This window comes from Hyaena hyaena, unplaced genomic scaffold (genome assembly GCF_003009895.1).
Source record: "Hyaena hyaena isolate Hyena2069 unplaced genomic scaffold, ASM300989v1 scaffold_1736, whole genome shotgun sequence".
Classification (NCBI taxonomy): domain Eukaryota; kingdom Metazoa; phylum Chordata; class Mammalia; order Carnivora; family Hyaenidae; genus Hyaena; species Hyaena hyaena.
Window position 1 is genome coordinate 92627 of NW_024082350.1, and position 26125 is coordinate 118751.

General features: G+C 45.0%; 1 protein-coding gene across 2 annotated transcripts; it reads left to right on the forward strand.

Moving 5' to 3' along the window:
• The first annotated feature begins 2054 nt into the window (after positions 1-2054).
• Positions 2055-24367, forward strand: ASRGL1 (asparaginase and isoaspartyl peptidase 1). 2 transcript variants are annotated; one of them, XM_039224694.1, is made up of 7 exons: positions 2055-2186; positions 3290-3490; positions 13065-13207; positions 13807-13964; positions 21268-21386; positions 22031-22141; positions 23052-24367. In XM_039224694.1, exons 2-7 carry the CDS (start codon positions 3301-3303, stop codon positions 23255-23257), a joined length of 927 nt encoding a protein of 308 aa, XP_039080625.1. In that variant the 5' UTR covers positions 2055-2186; positions 3290-3300; the 3' UTR covers positions 23258-24367. The 2 variants fall into 2 exon arrangements, with proteins under 2 accessions (XP_039080625.1, XP_039080623.1); XM_039224692.1 differs by lacking the exon at positions 2055-2186 and adding an exon at positions 2269-2287.
• The last annotated feature ends 1758 nt before the right edge of the window (positions 24368-26125 follow it).

Sequence of the window (26125 nt, forward strand, 5' to 3'; positions counted from 1 at the left end):
CTCGGTAAACAGACTCTCCACATGGTGGAAAAGATGACCACCAGCAGCCTCAAATAGACAGTCTCTCTATTTAGCGACTGCAGCAGACAAAACTTCTTTCTTCTAAGGTCCAAACTTCAGTTCTAGAGAAGTTATATAGTTCGGCCCTGCTTGGATCACGCAGTCACCTTTTGAGCCAATTACTGTTGCCAATCAAATGGCATACCATGATTGAACAGATTGGGTTTACGGGTCCATGCCAATGGCTGTGGATTCAAGGTCTATAACCCGGGGTGGGGAGGGGGGAAGGAATGGATATGGTCAGGACTTGGCCAAAAAAATGCCACCTTCCCGGGTCTCTGTCCCCACTTAAAACTTAGGACCAACCAGAGAAGGCCAAACATGTTCCCCTAACCAATCTCATAGGATGCCCACTTCCGGTCAGCTCGCCTCCAGCTTTCTGGCACCAATAATTTCCAGTCAGTGGACACCTGACGTTTTCTCCCTGCCTATCACTGAGTCCCTGCCAAACACAAGAAGCAGTAGCTGATTCCTTGGCTATAGCAAGCTCTGAATTAAAAGGGACCCTGGAGCAGGGGCTGGCCTTCTCTAGCTCTAGAAATCAGAGCATCCGGCCAAACCTTTACCTCAGGCGTTTGCCTCTGGTGCCTGCCCATCCACCTATCCCCAGTCTCATGCAGCTCCTTTCAGCTAGTGACCAACTCACCTCTTTCTCTTCCTCTGAGGAACATAGAATCAGAATGTGAGTGTTAGACAGTAACCTTGCTATAGGCATGACTGAATCTGCTGTGATATTTTTTTAAAAAAGCTTGTATTTTTTTTTTAAATATAGGCTCTGCACCCAACGTGGGCCTTGAACTCAGGACCCCAAGACTAAGAGTCACATGCTTCACCCACTGAGCCAGCCAGAAATAGGAGCCTGAAAGTTTGTATTTTTAATCTTCAACAGTAGCAAATTGCTTTTGACGCACCTCTGGAAAAAAAAGCTACTCTGTCCTGTGCTGGCATTTCCTCTACACTCTTCTTCAATCTTTTTTTTTTTAGTTTATTTATTTGAAAGAGAGAGAGAACAATCCAGGGAGGGGCAGAAAGAGAGGGAGAGAGAGAAGAGAGAGAGAGAGAGAGAGAGAGAGAGAGAGAGAATCCCAAGCAAGCTCAGCACTGCCAGCATGCAGTTCAGGATGATGACCTGAGCCGAAATCAAGAGTTGAGCCACCCAGACGCCTCACTAAGAAACTTATAATGATGGAAGACAGAACTAGTCACTCCTCTTCCCCGGGGAAGTGGAGGTAAGGGAGTAATAAACATGCTAGTAATAATAATAACAGCAATAACAATAATAATAACAAGAATAGCAGCCCTTTGTTATTTAATTTAAATAAAGTTTTTAAAAATGTAAATTTCTATTGGAAGGACGCTCCGGTAATAGGAATGGGGGGAATGGTAAAAGGAATGGTCAGAGCCGTAACGGAACTTTCTGGGGCAGGGTGGACAAAATGCGTCAACAACCACAAAGAGATGAGGGCACAGGTGGCATAGGAATGTAGATCTGGGCTCCTGGAAACTCAGAGGAGGGAGTTCCCTGGGGGTTTCAGACGCTGGAAACAGAACCAGACCAATTTTTGTTTCTTTTCTTTCTGTTCTTTACGAAAGGTTAAAAAGAAAGACGATTAAAAAGAAGTGACTTAAATAGAAATGAATGACTAACAAGCCTGAGAAACATCTCGAGCCGAGGAAGGATCTCACCGCGCGCAGCACCGCTTTTCAATCTTCAGTGACAAAACCTTGGCACCTCACTTCACGCACTGCGCCACCAGCACCCCGCCCCCAGCCCCAGGAGGAGGAGGAGAAGGTTCCCTGAATCCCACCAGGAAGCTCGGGTGGGCGGAGGGCCAGCTTGGTACTCGCTCCGGGAGCCTGCCTGCTGGGGTCCGGCGGGCAGCGGAAACGCGGGCCCAGTTGGGAACTGCTTGCGCCGCGGCCCCGGGTCGAGTCTTTACGGTAACTGAGCGGCGCGCCAGCCCCGCCCTCTTGCGCAAGCGCGGAGCCGTTGTGGCGGAGCGGTTACGAACGCAACGGTTTCCCAGACTGGCTCGCGGAGGCGCTCGACCGAGCAGGTTCGGAAGCCGGCTGGGCGTCTCGGCCCAGGCGGAAGCCCCGGCGTCCGCGGCCCCGCGGCGTCCACGGTAAGTCGACTGCCCTGCCGGAGCAGGGGTCCGGGACGTGGGAGTGGGGTTGGGAGGACGACGAGTTGATACTGCACGAATGTCCAGGCTAAGGGATTCCAGTGAGATGTGGCGCATCTTTTTTTTCGGGGGAGGGGGGGCGGGAAGGGACTAGACCTCAGCAGCGCGGTGTGTCCCCCAGAAGTCCGTGCCTGTGGCCCAGTGTATCCCTACACGGCCTGGACCAGGGACAGTCCCAGGGAGACTGGATGCTCCGTCTCTCTGGCAAGTGCATGCGCAGTTGACACCAGAGCACCTGCCCTAGGTCCGCAGCCCTCCAGACCTGTGGGATCAGGCCTGTCTTACCCTACGAGGAATTTTTCTCAGGCCAGCGTTTCCTCCCACTGCAATAGTGATGAGGAGGTTGGAGGTGTGGTTACCCTCAGACCCTTTTTCTTTGGGGCCTGTCTGGAGATCATGGCTGCCAGTAGTCTCCCATCCCTAAACTCTAACAGGCCCAGGATGGCTTCTGAGATCCGGCAAGATTTGGCTGCTCTAGTAACGTTGGTTTGAAACTGGATGGACCCTGGCAGCCCGGTGTCTTTCCCAGAGCCCCGCCCCGTGTCCTGGGCTATCCCTGCATGGCCCACAGTGTGGTGCCCGCCTTCAGATATCCAGGACTTAACAGAATATCCTTAACAGATATCCTTTCTTAACAGAAAGAGCCTAGAAAGAGCCCATCAGTAGGGCTCGAGCTCTGGCCCTGGAGGCCATCCCCCCAGCACAGGTCAGGGGCTGGGGTTCTCGGGAGAACTGAAGCCTGGTGGCAGCCGGTGGGGAAGGGGTCCTGAAACCCCCGCTCCAAGGCCTGAAGATGCCCGGACGTGCGGGTGGGAGGGAAACGGGGAGGGAGACCATGAGGCACTCTGGACATTTTGTACAAAGTTCAGAGGGAGCGGTCCCTGTCCCCACCCCAGGAAATTGCTTGAGGCTGTAAACCTTGCTCCCACTTCCAGGAGTAGAAACCGGAGGTAGTTTCCAGTGGAATTTCCCCCAGGAGATTACCTCCAGAGCAGTTTTCCTGGGCCTGTTCTAAATGGCACTTTCATCTTCCTGATCCCTAGGATCTGTCGACATGAATCCGGTCATCGTGGTCCACGGTGGTGGAGCAAGCAATATCGCAAAGGACCGGAAAGAGCGGGTCCGCCAGGGCATCATCAGAGCTGCCACTGAGGGTTACAAAATCCTGAAGGACGGAGGGAGCGCCATTGACGCTGTGGAAGGAGCTGTGACTTTTCTGGAAGATGATCCTGAGTTCAACGCAGGTAAACTTGCAGTGCAGTTAGTATCTGATGCAAACCAGGTTAATCTTCCCCCCCAGATACATAGACTCTAAAGCGTCAAAGAATCTAATAAGCCTTTCAGTAAAACTTAATATGCTGGAAAAAATTTAATTTTTCTCTTTCTACTTGTTGACCAAGTTGCTTTAAGAGTTTTTTAAGGCCAGAGGTACCTGGGTGGCTCAGTCGGTTAAGAGTCCGACTTCCTCTGAGGTCATGATCTCACGGTTTGTGGATTCCAGCTGTGCCGACAGCTCAGAGCCTGGAGCCTGCTTCAGATTCTCTGTCTCCCCCTCTCTCTCTCTGCCCCTCCTCGACTCGTGCTCTGACTCTCTATCCCCAAAATAAACAAACATTAAAAGATAAATAAAAGTAAAATAGAGAACCCAAAATGTAGGGATTAAAATACTTTGGGGGATGATACCACCTGCCCAGGGTCTGTCAGAGAAAAGAATTTGGGGAAATATGAACCAATGAGTCATCAAATAATTACTGAGCACTGTTCCATCCCCTTGCTTCTGCTAACGGCTCTTGAACACTTATGCACAATTTCTGAAGTCTGCCTGATGATAGAATGAGGCGTTAGTGCATTGTCATGGGTCTGTTGGTTAAGCCAGAATTTACTGGATGCTATCCCTTGCCAGCAGGGGGAGTGGTCTGCTTCTGAGGGAGACTATTAAATTACATACAGTTAGCAGTTGGGACCCTTTGGCTGACAGAACACCCACTTATTCTTGAAGAAAAGGAGAGTAGAGTCATGCAATATGTAGCTTTCTGAGTCTGGATTCTTCATTTAGCATAATGCGCTACAGGGCCATCTTTGTTGACACAAGTATGAATGGCCCATCCATTTTTACTGTTGTGTAGTATTCCATTGTTTGGACATACCACAGTTTAGGTCATTTACCAACTGAAGGACGTGATAGATTTGGGGCCATTACAAATCACTGTAAACAGCTGCATACGGGTTTTTATATGAGTGTAACTTTTTATTTCTCTTGGATGAATGTTGAAGTTGGTCATATGGCGAGTGTATTTTTAACTATTTGAAACCGCCAAACCGTTTTCCATAGTGACTCCCACTTTCCCTTCCCACCAGCAGTGTATGAAGGCTCTAGTTACTCCACACCCTCACAGGCATTTGATGTTGTCTATTTTTTATTTTAGCCGTTCTCATAGGGGTGTGGTGGGACTTTGTTCTAGTGTTAATTTCTGGCAGATGATGTTTAACATCTTTTTAAGCATTTTGTCAATTTCTTTATTGTGTTTATTATTATTATTGGGTTTTAAGAGTTCTTTATATATTCTAGATGCTGGTCTTGTATTAGAGACTTGAGTTGCAAATATTTTCTTTCAGTCTGTGGCTCCTCTTTTCTTTTAACAGTGTCTTCTAAAGAACAAAAGTTCTTCATTTTGTAAGAGTCCCATTTTTTTTTAATAAAAAAATTTTTTTTATGTTTATTATTGAGAGGGACAATATGAGCGGGGGAGGAGCAGAGAGAGAGAGGAGACACAGAATCGGAAGCAGGCTCCAGGCTTCGAGCTGTCAGCACAGAGCCTGATGGGGGCTCAAACTCATGAACTGTGAGCTCATGACCTGAGCCAAAGTCAGATGCTTAACCAACTGAGCTGCCCAGGCACCCCTGTAGAAGTCCCTTTTTTTTTTTTTTAATATTTTTATTTATTTCTAGGAGAGCGAGAGAGACAGCGTGAGCAGGGGAGGGTCAGAGAGAGAGGGAGATACAGACTCTGAAATAGGCTCCAGGTAGCTCTGGCAGTCAGCACAGAGCCCGACACGGGGCTCGAACCCACGAACCGCGAGATCATGACCTAAGCGAAAGTCGGACGCTCAACCGACTAAGCCACCCAGGCGCCCCAAGAAGTCCCATTTTTTAATGGTGTGCTTGTCATGTCATACCTGACCTAGGGTCACAGATGTTTTCTCGTTTGTGTCTTCTAGAAACTCTGTCATTTTAGGTTTTATATTTAGGTCTCTGATCCATTTTTAATATTTTTTTGGCATAAGTTGTGGAGTATATGTCAAGGTTGTTTCTGCATAATTGTTCTAGTACCAGTTGTTAAAAAATCAACTTTTTTCCCATGGAATTGCCCTTCGGCCCTTGTCAAAAATCCATTGACTTTATGCGTATGGGTCTATTTCTGAACTTGACCCCATTGGTCTGTATGTGTAGCCTTTCACCAGTACCACACTGTCTTGATTACTGTAGTTTTATATTCTTAAAATCAGGTAGTAAGAGTCGTGTGTGTATGTGTGTGTGTGAGAGAGAGAGATTGTTTTGGCTATTCTAGTCCCTTTGTTTTCCCCACAGATTTGAGAATCACCTTGTCAATTTCTACCAAAAAAAAAAAAAATCCTGCTAGGGTTTTCATTAGGACTATATTGACTCTATCGATCAATTTAGGGCGAATTGAAATCTTAACAATACTGAGCCCTTCAACCCAATACTTCCAAACCACAGCATAAACTTCCGTTTATTTAAATCTTTGATTTCTGGGGCCCCTGAGTGGCTCAACCAGTTCAGTGTCTGACTCTTGATTTCGGCTCAGGTCATGATCTCACAGCTTGTGAGACCAAGCCCTGAGCCAGGCTCCATGCCATGGAGAGTGAGGACCCTCCTTGGGATTCTCTCTCCCTCTTTCTCTGCCCCCCCCCATTTTCATGCTCTCTCTCTCTCAAAATAAATTAATAAATATTTAAAAAATTAAAATAAAAATTAATACTTTAATTTCTTTCATCAGTGTTTTGTAGTCTTTAGCATGCATATCTTATAAATATTTTGTTAGATTTAGATTTCTACTTATTCCACGTATTTTGGTGCTACTGTAAATGCTGGATTTTTTTTGCCCCATGCAGATCTCATGAACTGTGAGATCACAACCTGAGCCAAAATTAAGAGTCAGTTGCTCAGCTGCTCAGCTGACTGAACCACCCAGGTGCCCCTGTGAATGCTGCTTTTTAAGATTACAATTCTCGGGGCACCTAGGTGGCTCAGTTCGTTAAGCATCCGACTTTGGCCTAGGTTATGATCTCTTTGTTCCCGAGTTCGAGCCCTGCGTCGGGCTCTGTGCTGACAGCTCAGAGCCTGGAGCCTGTTTCGGATTCTGTGTGTGTGTGTCTCTCTCTCTATACCCCTCCCCTGCTCATGCTCTGTCTCTCTCTCTAAAAATAAATAAACATTTAAAAATAAATTTTTTTAAAGATTACAATTCTCAACATTTCTTGCTAATATATGAAAATACAATTGATTTCTTTTTCATACTTGCCATCTGTAGATTTTCTTTGGTGAGGTGTCTGTTCAGATCCTTGTCTGATTTTTTAATCAGCTTGCTTGTTTTCTTATTGTTGAGTTTTAAGAGTTCTTTGTGCATTTTGGATAATGGGCCTGTATCACATGTGGCTTTTACAAATACTTTGTCCCAGCCAATGGCTTGTCTTCTCGTTCTCTGGACAGTGCCCGTCACATAGCAGAAATTTTTTGTCTTAATGCAGTCCAGCTGAACAATTTCTTTCTTTCATGGATGGTGATTTTGGTGTCGTATCTAAAAAGCCAAACCCAAGGTCATCTAGATCTTCTCCTGTGTTATCTTCTAGGAGTTTTATAGTTCAACATTTTACAGTTAGATCTGTGATCCATTTTGAGTTAATTTTCATGAAGGGTGTAAGGTCTGTGTCGAGATTCGACTTTTTTGCATATGGGTGTCTGGACTATTTCTTCAAAGACTTATCTTTGCTCCATTGGATTGCCTTTGTCTGAAGACTCCGAACCCAATTCCAATGCATGTGAGTCTTCCCACACCAAGCACCCTTCCTACACCAGCTGGCTGTCCTACAATTCAGCTCATTTCTGACACTCTCTACCTAGAGGTGACATCAGATTCTACAGGGTAAGGGCTGAGTCCCACCAAACTGTGCTCCACTTCAATCGCCACCCATCTGAAGGTTGTTACTTGTGCTTCTGACCTACTAGCTCTAAATCAGAGGTTCCCACGAACTCCTTGAGTTGCGATTAATTTGCCAGAGAGGCTCACAGAACTCAAGAAACCAGTTTACTCACTAGACTCCCAGCTTATTACAAAAGATACAAATCAGAAGGAAGATGAAGGGGTACAGAGACTGAAGTGGCCAACAAAGGAGCTTTCTACTAACCTGGAAAGTGGTTGGACCCTGTCCTTTTGGGTTTTCATGCCAGCTCCATTACATAGGCATGGCTAATTAAATTGTTGGCCACCGGTGACTGATTCAACCTCTAGTCCTTCTCCCTCCCTAGAAATTGGGGGCCACACTGAAAGTTCCAGCCCTCCAGCCCTTCCCATCTTTAGGGGGCTTCCAAAAGTCACCTCACTGACACAAACTGAGTTATGGGTGAAAGCAGCTTGTCATGCGACAAGGTATCCATTTCACCCTTGTGACTCTGAAGTGATTTATGGAACTGAGGACAAAAGACCAAAAGTTATAATAAAAGATGCTCCCATTGCACTTAACCCTAGGAAATTCTAAGGGTTTGGGGAGCTGAGAGCCAGGAACCATGGACAGAGTCCAAAACATGTATTTGTTATAAATCGTGATGTCGCAGCTCCTTTGTCAAAGATCAGTTTAGTGTATACGTATGTGGGTCTGTTTCTGGGCTCTCTGTCCTGGTCCATTGATCTATTTGTTCTTCGACCAAGACCATACTGTCTTGATTGCAGTCACCTTACAGTAAAGGTCATCTACAAAGAGAGACAGTTTTGTTTCATTTTTTTACAGCCTTTATGCCTTTTATTTATTTTCCTTGCCTATTCCACTGGCTAGACCATCCAATATTATGTCGAATAGGAGCAGTGAGAGCAAACATCCTATGCTAGGCACAATTTTAATGGGAAAGCACTGTCTTTCACCATTAAGTATAATGTTGGTTGTAGGATCTTATGTATTCCCTTTATCAGGTTGAGGTGGTTTCCTTATTCTTAGGTTCCCAAGATTTTCTGTCATGTATGAATGTTGAAGCTTATCAAGTCATGTTTCTGCATTATTGAGATGACTGTATGGTTTTTCTTTTGTCTGTTGATACGGTGGATAGCGATTGATATTTGAATTTTGAGCCAGGCTTGCATCCCTAGGGTTAACACCACTTTGTTGTTTTGTGTTATCTTATTTATTGCTGGATTAGATTTGATAGTGTTTTCTTAAGGATTTTGCATCTATGTTCAAGAAAGATACAGATCAGTAGTTTTATTTTCTTCTAATGTCCATCTGGCTTTGATATGAGGGTAACATTGGCTTCAAATGATGAATTTGGAAAGTACCCCTCTCTTTTGTTTTTCATGAAGAGTTTGTATAAAGTCAGTATTATTTCTTTGTAAAAGTTCGGTAGAATTTCCTAGTGAAGCAATCTGGGCCTGGAATTTCTTTTGGCTTTTTTGTTTTGTTTTAATGTTAATGGAAACTTTTTAGCTAAGAAATCAGTTTCTTTAATAGGTGTGGGACTATTCAAGTTATGTTTCTTCTTTGAGCTTTTTGTGTTTTTCAAGGGATATTTCTATTTTGAATAAGATGTTGAATTTACAGGCTTAAGAGTTATTTACAATGTATCTTTATTTTTTAATGTCCGTGAGGTTTGTGGAGAGGTCCTCTCTTTCATTCCTGATTAGTTGAATTTCTGTGTTCTTGGTCAGTCTAGTTAGATTTTATCACGTGTGTTTTGTTTTGTTTTGTTTTTGTTTTTCAAAGAATGGTAACTTGTGGTTTTAGGAGGGTTTTGTGGATTTTTGAGTTGTTTTTTCTTTCACTCTTTTTCTCTTCTGAATTTCAATGATTGATCTCTATTATTTCCCTTCTTCAGCTTACTTTGGAAATAACTTACTATTCTTTTTAGACCATTAATTTGAGACCAGTCTTTTCTAATACAAGCATTTAATGCTTTAAATTTTCCTTTAAGTCCTGCTTTGATTGCATCCTATAAGTTTTCACATGACTCTTCATTTTCATTCTGTTCAAAACATGTTATAATTTCCCTTGTGACTTCCTCATTGAACCATGGTTTATTTACAAGTGTGATAATTTCCAAATATTTATGGATTTTCCAAATAGTTCTCTCATTTTAATTTTAATTACGTTACAATCAGAGGACATACATTGTGTGATTTACATTCTTTTGAACTTTGTAAGGTTTGGTTTTGGGCCCAGAATATGGTCTGTCTTGGTAAATATCCCATTTGCATTTAAAAAGAATATGTACTCTGCTGTTGTTGTATGGAAAGTTCTATAAATTTCAGTGAGGTCAGTTGGTTGATAATGTTGTTTGGATCTTCTATACCTTGATTTTCTGTCTATTTCTGTTGATTACTGAGAGAGGAATGAGGAAATCTTTAATTGTAATTACAGATTTCGCTATTTCTCCTTTGACTTCTATCAGTTTTGCTTCATATACTTAGAAATTGTTAGGTACACAGACTGCTGTCTTCTGTGTGAACTGATCCCTTCATCACTATGTAATGTCATTATTATTTAACATTCCTTGTCCAAAAGTCTACTTTGCCCGATATTAATCTAGCTGCTCAAACTTTCATTTAATTCATTTTAGCATGGTATAACACTTTCTATTCTCTTACTTTTAACCTATTTGTATCTTTTTTTTTATTTTAAATGTTTTTTATTTATTTTTGACAGAGAGATAGAGACAGCATGAGCAGGGGAGGGTCAGAGAGAGAGAGAGTTACAGAATCCAAAGACAGGCTCCAAGCTCTGAGCTAGCTGTCAGCACAGAGCCTGATGCGGAGCTCAAACCCACGAACCGCGAGATCATGACCTGAGCCGAAGTGGGATACTTGACCGACTGAGCTACCCAGGTGCCCCTGTATCTTTATATTTAAAGTGGATTTCTTTTAGGAGCACATAGTTGTATCTTACCTCTTTATACAGTTTAACCATACATGCATTTTATTGGGTTGTTTATGCCATTTACATTTAATGTGATTATTGATATGGTCAGGTATAAGTCTGTCATCTTGCTATTTGTTTTCTATTTGTCCAATCCATTCATTATTCCTTTTTTCCTCTTCTGTCATCTTTTGGATTGAGTTTGTTTATGATTCTGTCTTACTTCTTTAGTTGGCCTAATAACTAGACATTTTTTAAAGGGGTATTTTAGAGGCCCCTGGGTGGCTCAGTCGGTTAAGCGTCTGACTTTGGCTCAGGTCATGATCTCGCAGTTTGTGGGTTTGAGCCCCGTGTCAGGTTCTGGGCTGACAGCTCAGAGCCTGGAGCCTGTTTCAGATTCTGTGTCTCCCTCTCTCTCTGCTTCTCCCCTTCTTGCACTCTGTCTCTCCCGGTCTCAAAAATAAATAAACATTAAAAAAAATTTTTAAGGGGTATTTTATAGTTTATAGTATACATCTCTTATTTGTCATAGTTTACCTTCAAGTAATACCATACTTCACACATAGGAACCATGTAACAGCATACTTGTTTCCCTTCTGGTAGCTATTATTGTCATATATTTTACTTCTGTGTATGTTATAAATTGCCCAGGACATTGTTATTATTTTTCCTTTAAATAGTTATATTTTAAAGATATTGTTAAAATAATAGGGAAAAGTATTTCTGCTTATCCACATACTAGCCATTTCCAGTGCTTTTCATTCCTTGGTGTGGATCATGACTGCTGTCCACTATCCTTTTCCTTCTTACTGAAAGACTTCCTTTAACATTTCCTGTATTGCACATCTGCTATGGGTGAATTCTTTCAGTTTTTGTGTATCTGAAAAAGTATTTGTTTTCAGTTTTTGAAAGATACTTTCACTAGCTATTGAATTCCAACTTGACAGGTTGTTTTTTGGGGGGGGGATGTATTTTGTTGTTATTGTTTTTAATTTCAGGATTTTAAAGATGTTGCTTCACTGTCTTCTGGCTTGCATCATTTCTAACAAGAAGTGTATTCTCAGTCTCATCTTTTGGTCTCTTCCTAACGTGTCTCACTCTATCTACTTTTAAGATTTTCTATCTCAGGGCTTCTGGGTGGCTCAGTCAGTTAAATGTCCCAACTTTGGCTCAGATCATGATCTCATGGCCATGAGTTCTAACCCCATGTTGGGCTCTGTGCTGACAGCTCAGAGCCTGGAACCTGCTTCAAATTCTGTATCTCCCTCTCTCTGTGACCCTCCCCTGCTTGCACTGTCTCTCTCTCTCTATCTCTGTCTCGTCTCAAAAATAAGTAAACATGAGCAAAATTTATTTTAAAAAAAAAGATTATCTCATTAGCACAAGCTGTTTGATCATAATGTGCCTGCATTTAGTTTTCTTCATGTTTCTTTTATTTGGAGTTTATTGAACTTCTCAGATTTGTGAATTTATAGTATTAATCAAATTTGATGTTTTTGTATCTATTTTTTCTTAAATATTTTGTTGTCCCTCTGTCTCACCTCTCCTTTTAGAGACTCCCAATTATATACATAGGTTGGGTTGTTTGAAATTGTCCCTGAGCTCAGTGATCCTCTGTTTGTTTGGTGGATTGTTATCCTTTCTTATTTTTCATTTTGGATGGTTTCTATTGCTGTGTCTTCATGTTCATTACTATTTTCTGCTCTAGTGACTAACCTTGTGTTAATCTCATCCAGAGTATTTTTCATTTCAGACTTTTTAAATTTTCATCTCTAGAGTTCTGTTTGGGTCCTTTTTATGTTTTCCTCCATGTTCTGGTACATATAGAATATAGTTATAATAGCTGTTCTGTTAACATCCTTGTCTTCTAACTTTGTCATTTAAGTCATATGATCCATTACTATGAAGTAGGGTCTTTTTCCTCCTCATTAGGGGTCATATTTTCTTATTTCCTTGTGTGCCTGGAAATTTCTTACTAGATACCAGACATTGTGAATTTTACCTTGTTAGGTACTGGATAGTTTTACAGTCCTTTAAATATTCTTGAGCTTTGTTCTTATCCCATTTTACAGATGAGGAAACAGGCATAAGAGGTTAAGCATAGCTAGACTTATAGGCATTGTCTAGGCAAAAAAACGTTGGAGAAAGACACAAGAGCCCAGAGTAGTGAGAACTACGGTACTTTCAGGGAAACCTAATATTTTAGTAAAATATACCCAAAAAGGGGAGATAAAGCAGGCAAAGGAAATCAGAGGCCAGATCAGGAAGGGTGTTATCCTTTTTATTTTGTAGGTCATGGAACACCAAGCCAGATTTGTGTTTTCCGACACGTTTCTCTGGTAGAGTAGAAGATGAATTGAAGTCGGCAGTTTAGGGGTGCCTCAGTGGCTCTGTCAGTGGAGCCTCCAACTTCAGCTCAGGTCATGATCTCATGGTTCATGAGTTCAAGCCATGTGTCGGACTCATTGCTGTCAGCACAGAGCCCACTTCGAATCTTCTGTCCCCTTCTCTCTCTGTTCCTTCCCCATTTGTGCGCGCACTCTCTCTCTTTCTCTCTCTCTCAAAAATAAATGAAACATTTAAAAAAATAAAACATAATTAAAGTCGGCAGCTTAGAGGAAACCTGGAAGCCATTTCTAAGTTCTTAATTCTTGCTTTTGAAATTCTCTTTGGTTTTAGGTTGTGGATCTGTCTTGAATGTAAATGGTGACGTGGAAATGGATGCTAGTATCATGAATGGAAAAGACCTGTCTGCAGGAGCTGTCTCTGCAGTCCAGGGGATAGCAAACCCCATTAAACTTGCACGGCTTGTTATGGAAAAGGTATGTGACTAAAGCATCCTCTTCACATGAAATTGCTATCGCAATACTTCAGTAACTAAAATAGGACTTTTAAGTACTTTAGTACCTCAGTGACTAAAATTTCCTACTCTAGGGAAGTGCTTGTGAGGGCTGTTCTCCTGAAGTCATATAAAAGAACAGAAGCAATGCTATTTAAATTTCTCAAATAAACTGAGACTCCAGCTCTGTTGACAGTATAGTTTGACTAGTAATCCCTGGACCAGTGATTGCTCTGTTTTCATATTGTCTTCCTGTATTTTCTTCAGTCTTCTCTCAATGAAGATGACAGAACACATACAAACGGAACAGACCACCTGATAAATGGCACGTGTTATATGAAAATGAATGATGTTCTTTAAACTTTAGATCCTAGTAATATTCCATCATTTGGGGATTTTTTGAAAATACAGAATCTCGAGCTACCAGGCTCTGCTCAGCATTTAGAAAAGCAAGCCAGTGGAATTTGCACTTTGGAGGCTTTGTACCCAGAGAGAAGGAATTACATCCATACAATTGGAACAGTCAAAAAGATTTTAACTATTTTGAAAATCTAACCATTTTCCATTTCTTTCTGGCTCAAGACAACTCATTGCTTTCTGACTGACCAAGGGGCAGCAAAATTTGCGGCAGCCATGGGGGTCCCCACAGTTCCTAAAGAGCAGCTGGTGACAGAGAGAAACGTAAAACGTCTAGAAAAAGAGAAGCATGAGAAAGGTGCTTCCAAGTCAGACTGTGAAAAGTAAGTGTCATATGTGGCCCACTGTCTGGGGAGTTGCTCGAGTGTGGATGTTTGACAAATGTCTGATTATCTATGGTTCTTAAATAAGTCAAGAATCACTTGGTAGCTTCAATGTTTGTATAAAATAGTTCATAGTACACAGTGGAAACACTGCTCTTTGGATTCTTAAACTTAACCTCACGTGTCACTCTTGCCAGTAACCACTCAAATTAGGCCGAGAGTTCCTTCTCCAATACGACTGAGTGGGACAGTGCCTTATGTTAATGTATTAACCACCGGATGCTTCTTGATTAGTCCGTTATTGTAAGCAGACAAGACAGGTTCTCTGTGATCTACCTTCTGAAGTCACTTAAACACTCTGCCGTACTGCAGAGAAATCAGGACAGACTTACAGGCTTGAATTAACCATATATTCTGAATAATAGTTTTCTGTATTAGATTTCAGGATCCCGAATAAAAGCCCCCTTATTCAAAGCAAAAATTGAAAACTAAAACTCGAATATGGCCTGGCAGTTTATAATGGAATATAACGTATTAACTCTGCATACTCTTTAAGATTTATTACTTTTAATCAGTGGTATACTTTAACATTGCCTAGGGAGCTTTTTCAAACTATGCATGTCTGGCCCGCCTCCGTAAAGTATCTAATCTGTGATAGGTCTGAAGTGAAGAGGCCAGGCAGGTGTGTTAGGAGAAAGTTTCCCAGGTAATCCTGATGTGTCCCCAGCTTAAGAATCTGTTTTCCAAAATTCACCATATATTGGTAGCTCTTGACAACCAAGTGTGCGGGTGCATGCACCTGTAAGCTAGAGTCATGGGAATGGGGTTCCTTTATCGATGGCTCATGGGTGTTTTAATAAATGTTGCCACATTGTTTTCCAAAAACTCTGCAATAGCACACATCTCCACCAGCCAGCGTTGCCCTTAGATACAAGCGAGAGAGACCCTGCCCCAGGGTTTGCACTTTAGAGGACCCCCGTGTCACAAATACACAGAACGGTTGGCTTATTGCAGTCATCTGGGGCACCTCTGTCACTCAGCAGTGGTGTGCATGGCCCCTAACCCTCATCATCCACTCTTGTGATTAACACCGTTCAGCCCCCAGGGAAATGCTTCTCTGCATCTCTTGCTCTGTGTCTTGGAAGTGAAGGCCACCTACATCTAAAGATTTGTGCATTGTGCTGATACCAGAAACGGACACTGCTTCAGAGTGGGGGAAGAATAGAACAGCAGAAGGACTTTAGGTAAGAGAAAAAGACATTAATAATGTGTCCACTAAATTCTTAGTAACAAAGTATTGTTTCCCAGCAGTGCCAGATACCCATTTTCTTGCCTCCTTAAATATGATTTATGCTGTCGTTCTGACGAGATTCATGATCCGTGAATTAGTACAGTGTCTACAAGACTTGCATGTGATTCCCGTGACTCTTAAATTTGTGTGTATGTAGGTCTAGGCCAGCACTGTCTAGTAGAAAGACAAGAGCTACATTTGTAGCCACATTAAAAAAAAAAAAACCCTAAAAAGAAACCGGCGAACTTAATATTATTTCACCCAGCATATCCAAAATGCCAATCAGTGTGTAATCCATTTAAGAAGTTATATAAGATGTTTTACATTCTTCTTTCATACCAAATCTTCAACACCTGCCCCATATGTTACTCCTGCGGCCTGTCTCCCTGGGCACTGCCCACGCTGCCAGCGGCCAGCGGTGCAGGTAGCTCGCACCTGCTACATGGGACAGTGAGGGTCTGGACGGAACCTTCATGTTGGCAACTAAATGGACACTGAGTGTTAGAATTAGGAATGGTTTTATTTTTGTACTATGTTAACATTTTCCACGTTTTAGTAATTTTGCTTTCAGATGTTATATTCACTAATAGTGATTCATGTCTGACTTTAATATCTATATTTAATATCAATCGATAACTTGGCATATTTTAGGAAAAAACTTTTTGAAGGCATATCTGCATTCGATTTATATCGATTCAGTTATACTTGCTTTTCATTTTTGATGAAAATATACCCTAATTTTGTATGCTTTCAAGACAGTTCCGTCTTTTTAATCCCCAGATTATTGAAAATGCATGTTAAGTCAAGATTCTGATAGAAAAAGAACACAAAGGTGGAACTCACAAAGGAAACCAAAAAGCTGAAAGGAAAAAAGGAGGAAAACAATCTTCCAAGACACAGTCCGTGTGCATTTTAAGAAACAAAATGATGAAGTAAGCGGCCTCCTTCCAGGACGACCCACCAAAAGTTCGTAAGCAGGACATTCCAACTTCTTGGCTTGATGAAGATTTAATAACCTATCAAAGCAGTGAAAATAAGCAGTGTTCTATTTGCATCCTCAGCTTGAATAGTTGAGGTGAAATCCCAGCAGCATCACGTTCTTTACTAAAGGAAGATCTAACTGCTCATCAGTTACTTGGACTGGGGGCAAGGGCAGTGGCTGGTGGTGGAAAAAGGAGAAGACGATATGAAACGTGGACGTGATGCTCTTGCAAATCATACAGAGCGTCCAGTATTTTGCCGAGCCTGATGATGCTCTTCATGGTACTCCGTCAGCATGTTTATAAAACACAATGGAAAATTATTTCAAAAATTGATAGGGGCGCCTGGGTGGCTCAGTCAATTAAGCGTCCGACTTCAGCTCAGGTCATGATCTCACGGTTTGTGGGTTCGAGCCCTGCGTTGGGCTCTATGCTAACAGCTAGCTCAGAGCCTGGAGCCTGTTTCAGATTCTGTGTCTCCCTCTCTCTCTCTGACCCTCCCCTGCTCATGCTATCTCTCTCTCTCTCTTTCTCTCTCAGAAATAAATAAAACATTAAAAAAAGAGAAAAAAAAGTTGATAAAACGCCAAACGTGTAATTAACACAAAAAATAATGAAACTAATATGATCACTGTGTAGGATAGAGAATTCAGACTGACCTTATTTTTTTAGTTTTGTTTTTTATTCTTGAGACAGAGAGACAGAGCATGAGCGAGGGAGGGGCAGAGCGAGAGAGGGACACAGAATCCAAAGTAAGCTCCATGCTCTGAGCTTAGACAGATTACCTTAATGAGTAATAAGAGATGAAATCAAATACATAAAATTTTTTTAACAAAATACTCGGTTCAGTTAGAATGTAACATGGTCAGTAGACATGTCGAGCAGCCAACATTTATTATATGTATCACTCCTGGCCAGAGAAGAAAAACAAAGTCGGGATGTTTCATTGGCTTTCTACCTGCTTTTTGAAGTAGGTGTTTTGGATTAAGAGAGGAAGTGGAAAACTTTCCATCTTAGGCGTTAATTTAAAAGACTTTTGAGGGGCGCCTGGGTGGCTTAGTCGGTTAAGCGTCCGACTTTCGCTTAGGTCATGATCTCGCGGTTTGTGGGTTCGAGCCCCGCGTCGGGCTCTGTGCTGACTGCCAGCTTGGAGCCTGGAGCCTGTTTCAGTCTGTGACTCCCTCTCTCTCTGACCCTCCCCTGCTCACGCTGTCTCTCTCTCTCTCCTAGAAATAAATAAAACATTTAAAAAAATTTAAAAAAAAAAAAAAAAAAGACTTTTGAGGGGTGCCTTGATGGCTCTTTCAGTTAAGCATCAGGCTTCGGCTCAGATCATGATCTTATGGTTCATGAGCTTGAGCCCTGTTTCAGGCTGTGTGCTGACAGCGTGGAGCCTTGAGCCTGCTTCAGATTCTGTGTCTCCCTCTCTCCCCCTGCCCCTCCCCCCCCACACTCTGCCTCTCTCTCTAAAGAATAAATAACATTAAAAAAATTTTTTTATGAGACTGTCGAAAGCAGACCTGTGATAATGGAGTTAATGTGGTTGGTAAATAAAAGATACATAAATGTGAAGCTTGACCAAGAATCCAGAAGTATTCCTCCCATGTGACACATAGGCTCACAGTTTGAATCTCTTTCTAGGAGGCATGACCCTGCTGTGCCCACAGCACTAATATTGTGGGACAGTAGAGGGTCCAATCCAAGAACCCCATTGATAAAAAGAGTTCATTGAAACCACACAAGATCCTCAAAGAGTAAATTACGGACTTGGACAGTGAAATTAATTTTGAACTTAACGCCACCTACAGTCACTTAGTAGGAACTGTTCATTTCTATTGATGAGCTTAATAAGAGCTGTAAAAAATCTTTGGCTATTTTACTTCTAAAAGGGTTGAAAATAATGTGAAGTTTAGGGAACCCAAGTCAAACTGGATGTGAAATTTGCAAGAAAAATGACATCCCAGTAAAATAAAAGGAAACTGAAAGAAGGAAGCAAAACTACTTGCATAACTTGAAGAAGATTCCTATCCGTTCCTGTAGAGGTTGTTTTTCTGTTTATTATGTATCAGAGTATCATTTGAAGAGAGATTGGCACACAATCAAACAACATCCTGGTATTTTAAGTTTTTTGTATGGTACAACGAAGATATCCTGTGTGGATCTAGATACTGCTTGAGAGATGATAAAAAGGACTACAGCCAGCAACTGTGATTTGTTTGATCCAATTAAAATACTTCGTACTGTCTTCCTTGACAGCAGTTTACCACATACTGCCCTGTAGCATGTAAGCATGGCAGTGTTCATATCAGGAGGCGTTTCCAAATCTAAGGAATTGCTTTAGGAATTTTGTTGATCCTTCCAGCCGCTACTGCCTCAGCAGAGTGAAGCTTCTCCAAATTGAAATTAACTTAAAAACCTTCAAAGAACTACACTGACTCGAGAAGATGTCTTATTTGGTCAGTGGAACACAGCTTGTACGGCACGTACCCGAAGTGAGAGCAGGAGAGTCAGCCTGGTGGAGTAAACACTCAGTCACACATCCGGGGGGGCAGGGGGTGGTGTGCATGTGTGCGCGCGTCTCTTTTTCCCATCATCCAGCCTTTAAGCTGATCAACAGAGAACCCAGATGGGTTCAATAATAATGAAATTAAGTCACTTGGGGCAGTTTTTGCCAACTTTCAGCCACGTTAGAGCCGTGGCTTTACCATATTTTTAAAGGCCCAGGCATCGCTCTGAGACAACGTATTTACAACTTTCAGAAAGTAAACATGCGGTATGGGCCTCCGTTTGTATTGTAATCTTGCCTTGACACTTTACAGGTGTTGGGGTGGGTCCGCCACCAGCCAAGACTGGGACTGCCTCTCCTTGTCTGACGTGAGAAGTGACCTTGTCGCTTTAATTTTTTTATGAATGCTTTTTTTTAATCTTTATTCATTCACTTTTGAGAGAGAGAGAGCGACAGAGCATGAGCAGGGGAGGGCAGAGAGAGAAGGAGACAGAATCTGGAGCAGCCTCCAGGCTCCGAGCTGTCAGCACAGAGCCCAGTACAGGGCTCAAACCCACGAACCATGAGATCATGACCTGAGCCAAAGTCAGATGCATAACCGACTGAGCCCCCAGACGTGCATAAATCTTCTGTAGCCCTAGTGAATTTTCACAGAATGGACACACCCATGCAGTCAGCCCCCAGATCAGGAAACAGCACATTGTGCCCTTCCATTCATCCCCCCCTTTATTCATTGTCCCATTTCTCAGATTCGTCCATGTGTCCTTTGCAGCAGCAGCTCACTCCCCCTCCCTCATTCTGTTTCATGAGTGTATGTCCGCTCACTTCGCCGTGGCTGGACATTTCAGTTTTCCGTTACTACGAACAGTCCTGCTACAAACATCTGGGCGTCCTGCTTAGGTGAACCCAGCTCCATGTATCTGGCAGAAGACTGGAAATGTAGGAGCGCTGTTGGCTAAGTCAGCTTCAGTAGATTCCGCAGGTGGTTTTCCAAAGGAGCGTGGGCACCACTTTACATTTCCGGCAGGAGTGACTGGGCATCCCAGCCCTGCACATCCCCGCCCACACCCGGTACCATGTCTTCCTCGTTCTAGCTTCCCTGGTGGACGCGCATCCTGCTAAGAATATTTTTTTTAAAGCTTAACTCCTCTGGAGACAGGATGAGTCTTGGCTCAAGGGCTCCAGTGTCTTCCCACCTCCGAATAAAAGCCCTGACAACGGCCTGTGCATAGGAGAACATGTGATGTAGTGTTCCGATTGGAACTTGATTTTGAGGGAAAGGGAAACAAGCAGGGTCAAAAGGCCTACGTCAGGACTGTCCTGGGTAACCAGGGTGCGTGGTCATCCCGCCCATCAGAGCCTCCGTGGTCTGGTTGCTGGCTGCCCCCTGACTCCCCTCCCCACTCTCCCTCACTTCGTTCTTCAACCACAGTGCCCGCCAGATTCCGTGAGCTTCGCAATTGTGTTCCGCCTTCAGGAGCGTTCTCCCCGGCAATGGGCTCGGGTTGCCCTCACCTCATTCAGAGAGGCCCTGGGTCGAGGCCTCTGTGTTTCTGGACTCGTCGCCTTTACTGTTATTCCACTAAGCAAATTTGCATTGCTCTGCCACCCTCCACCCCCAGATGTGAGCTGCACGGGAGAAGGGGCTCGGTCGGTTCAGCTTCCTGCTGAACTAGGTGCCTCAGATAAAGTTCATTATAGAGTCTGGGTGGTGGGTACACAGATGTTATTGTACAATTTCTTCCAACCTTTTTACTTGAAAACGTATACTAACATGTTAGGGAAAACAATAATCTATTCTATCTTTACAGCAAGTGCCATGAAAGAGGCAAAGTGGGGTCTTGACGGGCGGCATCAGCCTCACCTGGGAGGTTGTGAGAAAGGCAGGGTCTTCGGTCCCGCCTGTACCCACAACTCAGGATCTGTGGTGTGGGCCTGGGACCCAAGGGGATTTTATGCACACTAAAGTTGGAGATGTGCCTTCTGTTTGTTTTGTTTTGAGGGAGCATGCGCGCGAGCAGGGGAGAAGGGCAGCGGGTGAGAGAGAATCCTAAGCAGGCTCCATACTCAGGTCACAATCTCATGATTGATGGATTTGAGCCCCATGTCAGGCTCGACCCCATGACCCTGGGATAATGCCCTGAGCCAAAATCAAGAGTCAGATGCCCAACTGCCTGAGCCACCCAGGCGCCCCAGCACCCAGTTGTTTTATCCCCATTTTATAGGTGGGGAAAATGAGACCCAGAGCGGAAAACTTAGCAACTCAGTCACACAGCTAGAGGTCAGAGGTGCTGGGATCAGATGTGTTCCAAGCAGAGGTCTAAAGGAGTGTCTAGTAATCTACCCAACCCGCAGAATAAAAAGCAAACAAGCTTGCTTTGCCATTTCCTGAGTCGGGAACACTGGGGTCAAAGTGTGTCCCACTTGCCATTAACATCCAGTGTGGGAATGTAAGTGCCCTTAAGCTATGTTGTTACCTGTAGGAGTGTTTCTCATCTCATCCTGTCACTTCTCTATTTTTGACAGAAACCTGGGAACCGTGGGCGCCGTGGCCTTGGACCGCAACGGAAACGTGGCCTATGCAACCTCGACAGGGGGCATTGTGAATAAAATGGTCGGCCGGGTTGGGGACACACCGTGCATAGGTGGGCTCCGCCAATGCCCCTGCCCCTTTCCATCCACTGTCACCCACCTGGCTTTGGGGAGGACTGGGAGAGGGAGATGGGGGAGGCTCTAGTCCCCCCCCCCCACGAACCCCCAAGGGCCCCTTCTCTCAAGTCTCAGTTTCAGGATCTGCAGATTTCCTCCCAGAGGGTTATGTACACAAACCCTCTCCCCAGGCCTGGCTCAAATTAACAAAAAGCTAAGGATTTCCGTTGGCAGTTACTAGATCTGAGTGGCATGAAAGCAACCCACTGCTGCTACAGCAGTGTTACAAATGGCCGTGTTTGTGTGGCCACTGAAGCCCTGTCACCTCATTCTGGAAGCGGGTGGGGGTGGGGGTAGGCGGGGCTGTCCGTGCCTCACCCCGTGCAGACTGCGTGTGTGCTGCAGAGTGCCTGCGTGCATGCCCTCAGGGAGCTGTTCCGTGAAGGGTCAGGCCCAAGGCTCCCTTCGTTCCCGATTTCAGGGTCATCCCCCGTCCACCTTTGCATCTCAGGGTCACAGCTACAGATCTTTGTTCACACGTGGGCACTCTTCTGGGATTTCATATTTATGAAGTGTCAAACTCGATACATGTTTGACTTTCTTCACTGTTGCTACTCAGCTCGTCCCTTTTTTTGAGCAGGATCCGGAGGTTATGCTGACAATGACATTGGCGCCATTTCAACGACGGGGCATGGGGAAAGCATCCTGAAGGTGAATCTGGCCAGACTCACTCTCTTCCACGTAGAACAAGGTATGCAGAACAACGGCTTACTGTCTGAAGATGCCTGAATGGAAGCTCTTTATAAATAGGCAGGAAAGTAGATGTAACCCTTTCTTGTTTGTTCTAGATGTTCCTATCAGGTTGGTAACTCCTCTGGTATCTTCCCACCTTCTGTGACGATCTGGAAAGACGTGCTTTTTTTTTTTTCCATTTATTTTTGAGAGAGAGTGTGTGAGTGGGAGAGGGTCAGAGAGAGGGAGAGACACAGAATCTGAAGCAGGCTCCGGACTCTGAGCTCTGTCAGCACAGAGCCCAGTGTGGGGCTCAAACTCAAAGAGTGTGAGATCATGACCTGAGCCAAAGTCAGACACTAAACTGACTGAGCCCCCCAGGTGCACCAAGAAGTGCATTTAGAATATTGTCTGTGTTGGGCATCTCAGGCAGGGAAGAGACTTTGCACCCGGGTGTGGGAGAAAAGCAGGTCTGCTTGGGCTGATGCCAGGCTCTGCCTCAGTGCACAGAGGGTCTTAGATGGTGAGGACCCTTCTTGGAAGCATTGATCTAGAAATCATTTGGGGCGCCAGGGGGCCTCAGTCAGTTGGGCATGCAATTCTTGATTTGGGCTCAGGTCGTGAGCTCACAGTTGGTGGGATTGAGCCCCACATCCAGCTCCGTGCTGTCAGCATGGAGCCTGCTTGGGAATTCTCTCTCCCTCGCTCTCTACCCCTCCCCCACTCGCACGGGCACACATACTCCCACACTCAACTCTTCTTTCTTGCTCGCTCTCAAATAAACGTTAAAAAAAAAAAGAAAAAGAAAAGAAATCATGTGCCAAAATCTTTGTGAACTCGCTTTGATTTTAAATACCGCCAGTGATTTTTCCCATCGGATTCCTTATTATTGAAAAGTGTGTTGTTTCACAGCCTCTCCTTGTTTCCAGGAAAGACTTTGGAAGAGGCTGCCGACTTGTCGTTGGGTTACATGAAGGCAAAGCTGAAGGGTTTGGGCGGCCTCATCTTGGTCAGCAAAGCAGGAGACTGGGCGGTGAAGTGGACCTCCGCCTCGATGCCCTGGGCGGCCGCCAAGGATGGCCAGCTGCACTCTGGAATTGACCTTGACGAGACCACTGTTGTGGACCTGCCCTAGGGCCGCGAAGATTGGATGCTAGGTGCTGGCCTAGAGGGCAAGTCCAGCTTCCCGGTGTGGAGACTTGGCTTAATCAATTAGATCTAGAAATGGAAACTTCCTGTAGTCTGTCACTGTTTTGTCGCCTTGATCCACGAGTATCTGAGTGTTTGGTTGAGGGGCGGATCCGAAAGTGCCCAGAGAAACGCCCCTGTTAAGGTCAGAGGAAGACGTCCGAGGCCTGAGCCTTTCTCCTGAATCGTCCTCGGCGTCCTAGGTTAGAAAGCAGAAATGACATCACCTGATGTGACTGCAGCCGCCTGCGCGCAGGGAGCACTGTCTGGGAGCGGGAGACCCCCAGCGGAGTGGGGGGCCCCAGACGGACGCTCCCGGGACTCCCGTGGTTGCAGGCTCTCCACGGGACCCAGTGAAGGGCAAGACGGGAAGGCACGGACCCAGCGGCGTATCTGCAAGTACACAGAGGCAGTGGAGTTCATGAGCCAAGTGTCAGCGAACCGCAGAATGTTGTGGAGTTCATTTTGAGGCAGAAGGAGGTCAGGGAAAAGACCCTGGAAGGGGATAAACTGATTTTCCTAAGAAAGTTCAGGTCTCCTCTGACTTACTAACATAGACATGTTTGCAGATACTTTAAAAGTGCCCCTGGGCACCTCTAGCCCCCCCCCCTTCCCCCCGTCTGGAAGTGAAGGGTCTCACGCCTGCCAGCCTGGGGATCCTCTCGGGCCCCCGCGGGAGTCAGTCTGCCTGGCATTTTCCACCAGCCTCCGCCGGCTGTGGGCCCTCTGGGTCCCCGTGCTGGGTAACGGGGCTCCCGAGCTCACCACCTCGACCACAACCGGGGTGCTCGGCCCACAGGACTACACCGGGGTCTCCTGTATCCTCGCGCTGTCCAGTGGGCATGTGCGCGACATGGTTGGCACGGGGTGGTGGGGGGGTGCTGCGGAGGTCAGGGGACAGTAATTTCCTCATTGGAGGCTACTCGTAGTAATCTCTCTACACTGGAAATGGCATTTCTGATGTGATGATTTTTTAGTCTTATCAGGTCTTCTCTCTGGAAAGAAACTGCCTAACTTAAAATTCCATGTGCCACTAATAAAGTCTATTTTGAAAGAATAACAGTGTGGCTAGGAGTCACTGTGGACAAAGACCAGAATGTCCATATTGGGCATACTGGAGTGTTCAAGGGAGAGGAGCCTTTTCTCAACAGGTCAGGGAGAGACTGACCACCGCTGGTGGGGATCATCAGGGCTAATGGCGGTTTGCCAGACAGCAACCCGCCTCCAGCCCCCAGCCGTGAGTTTCCCAGCCGGCCGGCCAGCCGGCCAGCCGCCACTCAGGGCCTCAGAGGTGGCACTTGGGGACAGAACTGAGTTTGTATCATGACTGGCCCCTACTGCCTGGGTGACCCAGGGCAAGTTAACTGCTGGGAAAGTTTTCATCTATAAGATGGAGCTCTCGCGGGGTGCCTGGGGGCTCAGTTGATTAAGCATCCGACCTCGGCTCAGGTCATGATCTCACAGTTGGTGAGTTCGAGCCCTGCATCAGGCTCTATGCTGACAGCTCGGAGCCTGGAACCTGCTTCAGATTCTGTGTCTCCCTCTCTCTGCCCGTCCCCCTTTCCTGCTATCTTTCTCCCTCTCTCAAAAATGGATAAACATTAAAAAAAAATTATAAGATGGAGCACTCTAGAGATAGAATGAGAGCAGAGGAATGCTGCTCCGTGTTTATCTTCAGGATCTTGTGGACAAATAAGAGAAACTGTGGCCGGCCCCCGAGGGGGTTGGTGTGTTCATGTCCTGGAAAACCTCAAAACTGCACTGTAGAAATAAGGATTTTGTGAGGGGGCGGATTAGTTTGCTTGGGCCGCCATCAGCCAAACACCACAGCGGCTTATGCAACGAAGTCACCTCCCACAGTTCTGGAAGCGCAAGATCAAGGTGTCGGAGGCTCAGTTCCTCCTGAGGCCTCTCCTTGGCTTGCAGATGGCCGCCTTCTTGCCATGTCCTCTTGTGGTCTTTTCTTCCTGGGCATCCATGGCCAACTTCCCTCTTCTGATGGGGACACCAAGTCAGATGAGGTGAGGGCCTAACAGCCTCATTTGACTGCCTCTTTGGAGGCCCTGCCTCCTTATATGGTCACATGCTCAAGTCCTGGGCCTTAGAGCTCCCTCTTACAAATTTTGAGGGGACATGATTCAGCCCAGAAAGGAGGCAAAACAGAAGTACGATAGGGGTTGGAAAAGGAGAGACTGAAGACGATCACCATCACTATGCAAGAGAGATGAAAGGGAGAAAGAGGGGTAGGGAGGAAGGCCAGCCAAGCACCTCATTCTGTGCCATCAGTCTGACCATTCAAAAAGGGGAGTGACCCTAGTCATCAAAGACCACTGGGGACTCTGGAGGCTCAGCTTGGGAGCCTCCTGAACTTAACCTCTTTGGCCAGGCAGCCCAGTTAGGTAAGGGTTTGTCAGCCCCCTTGTACAGCCCAGACCCTGGGTGCAACGGCAAGTCCCCTCCACTAGCCTGGGAATCCCCTCAGCGGAGACAGAGCATGGTTCTCTCTGTCGCTTCTCATATTATCCAGTGAGCAAGACAGGAAGTGAGAGAATGAAAATCTTTTTTACTGCTTCTTTACCACAAGAGGGCAGCAAACTATAAAACGTCCATCATTTCAGCCACCCAAAAGGAAGCGAACTTAGTGGGACAGCCATCAGAAAATTTGGAACCCAAAGAAGGAGGGTTCCTGTTCCTGACCTTCATTTTCTTTCATTTCTTAACAGTTTTCTCTCTTTTGAGAGAGAGTGGGGGAGGCGCCTAGAGAGAGAATCCCAAGCGGGCTCCGTGTTGTCAGCACAGAGCCTGATGCAGGGCT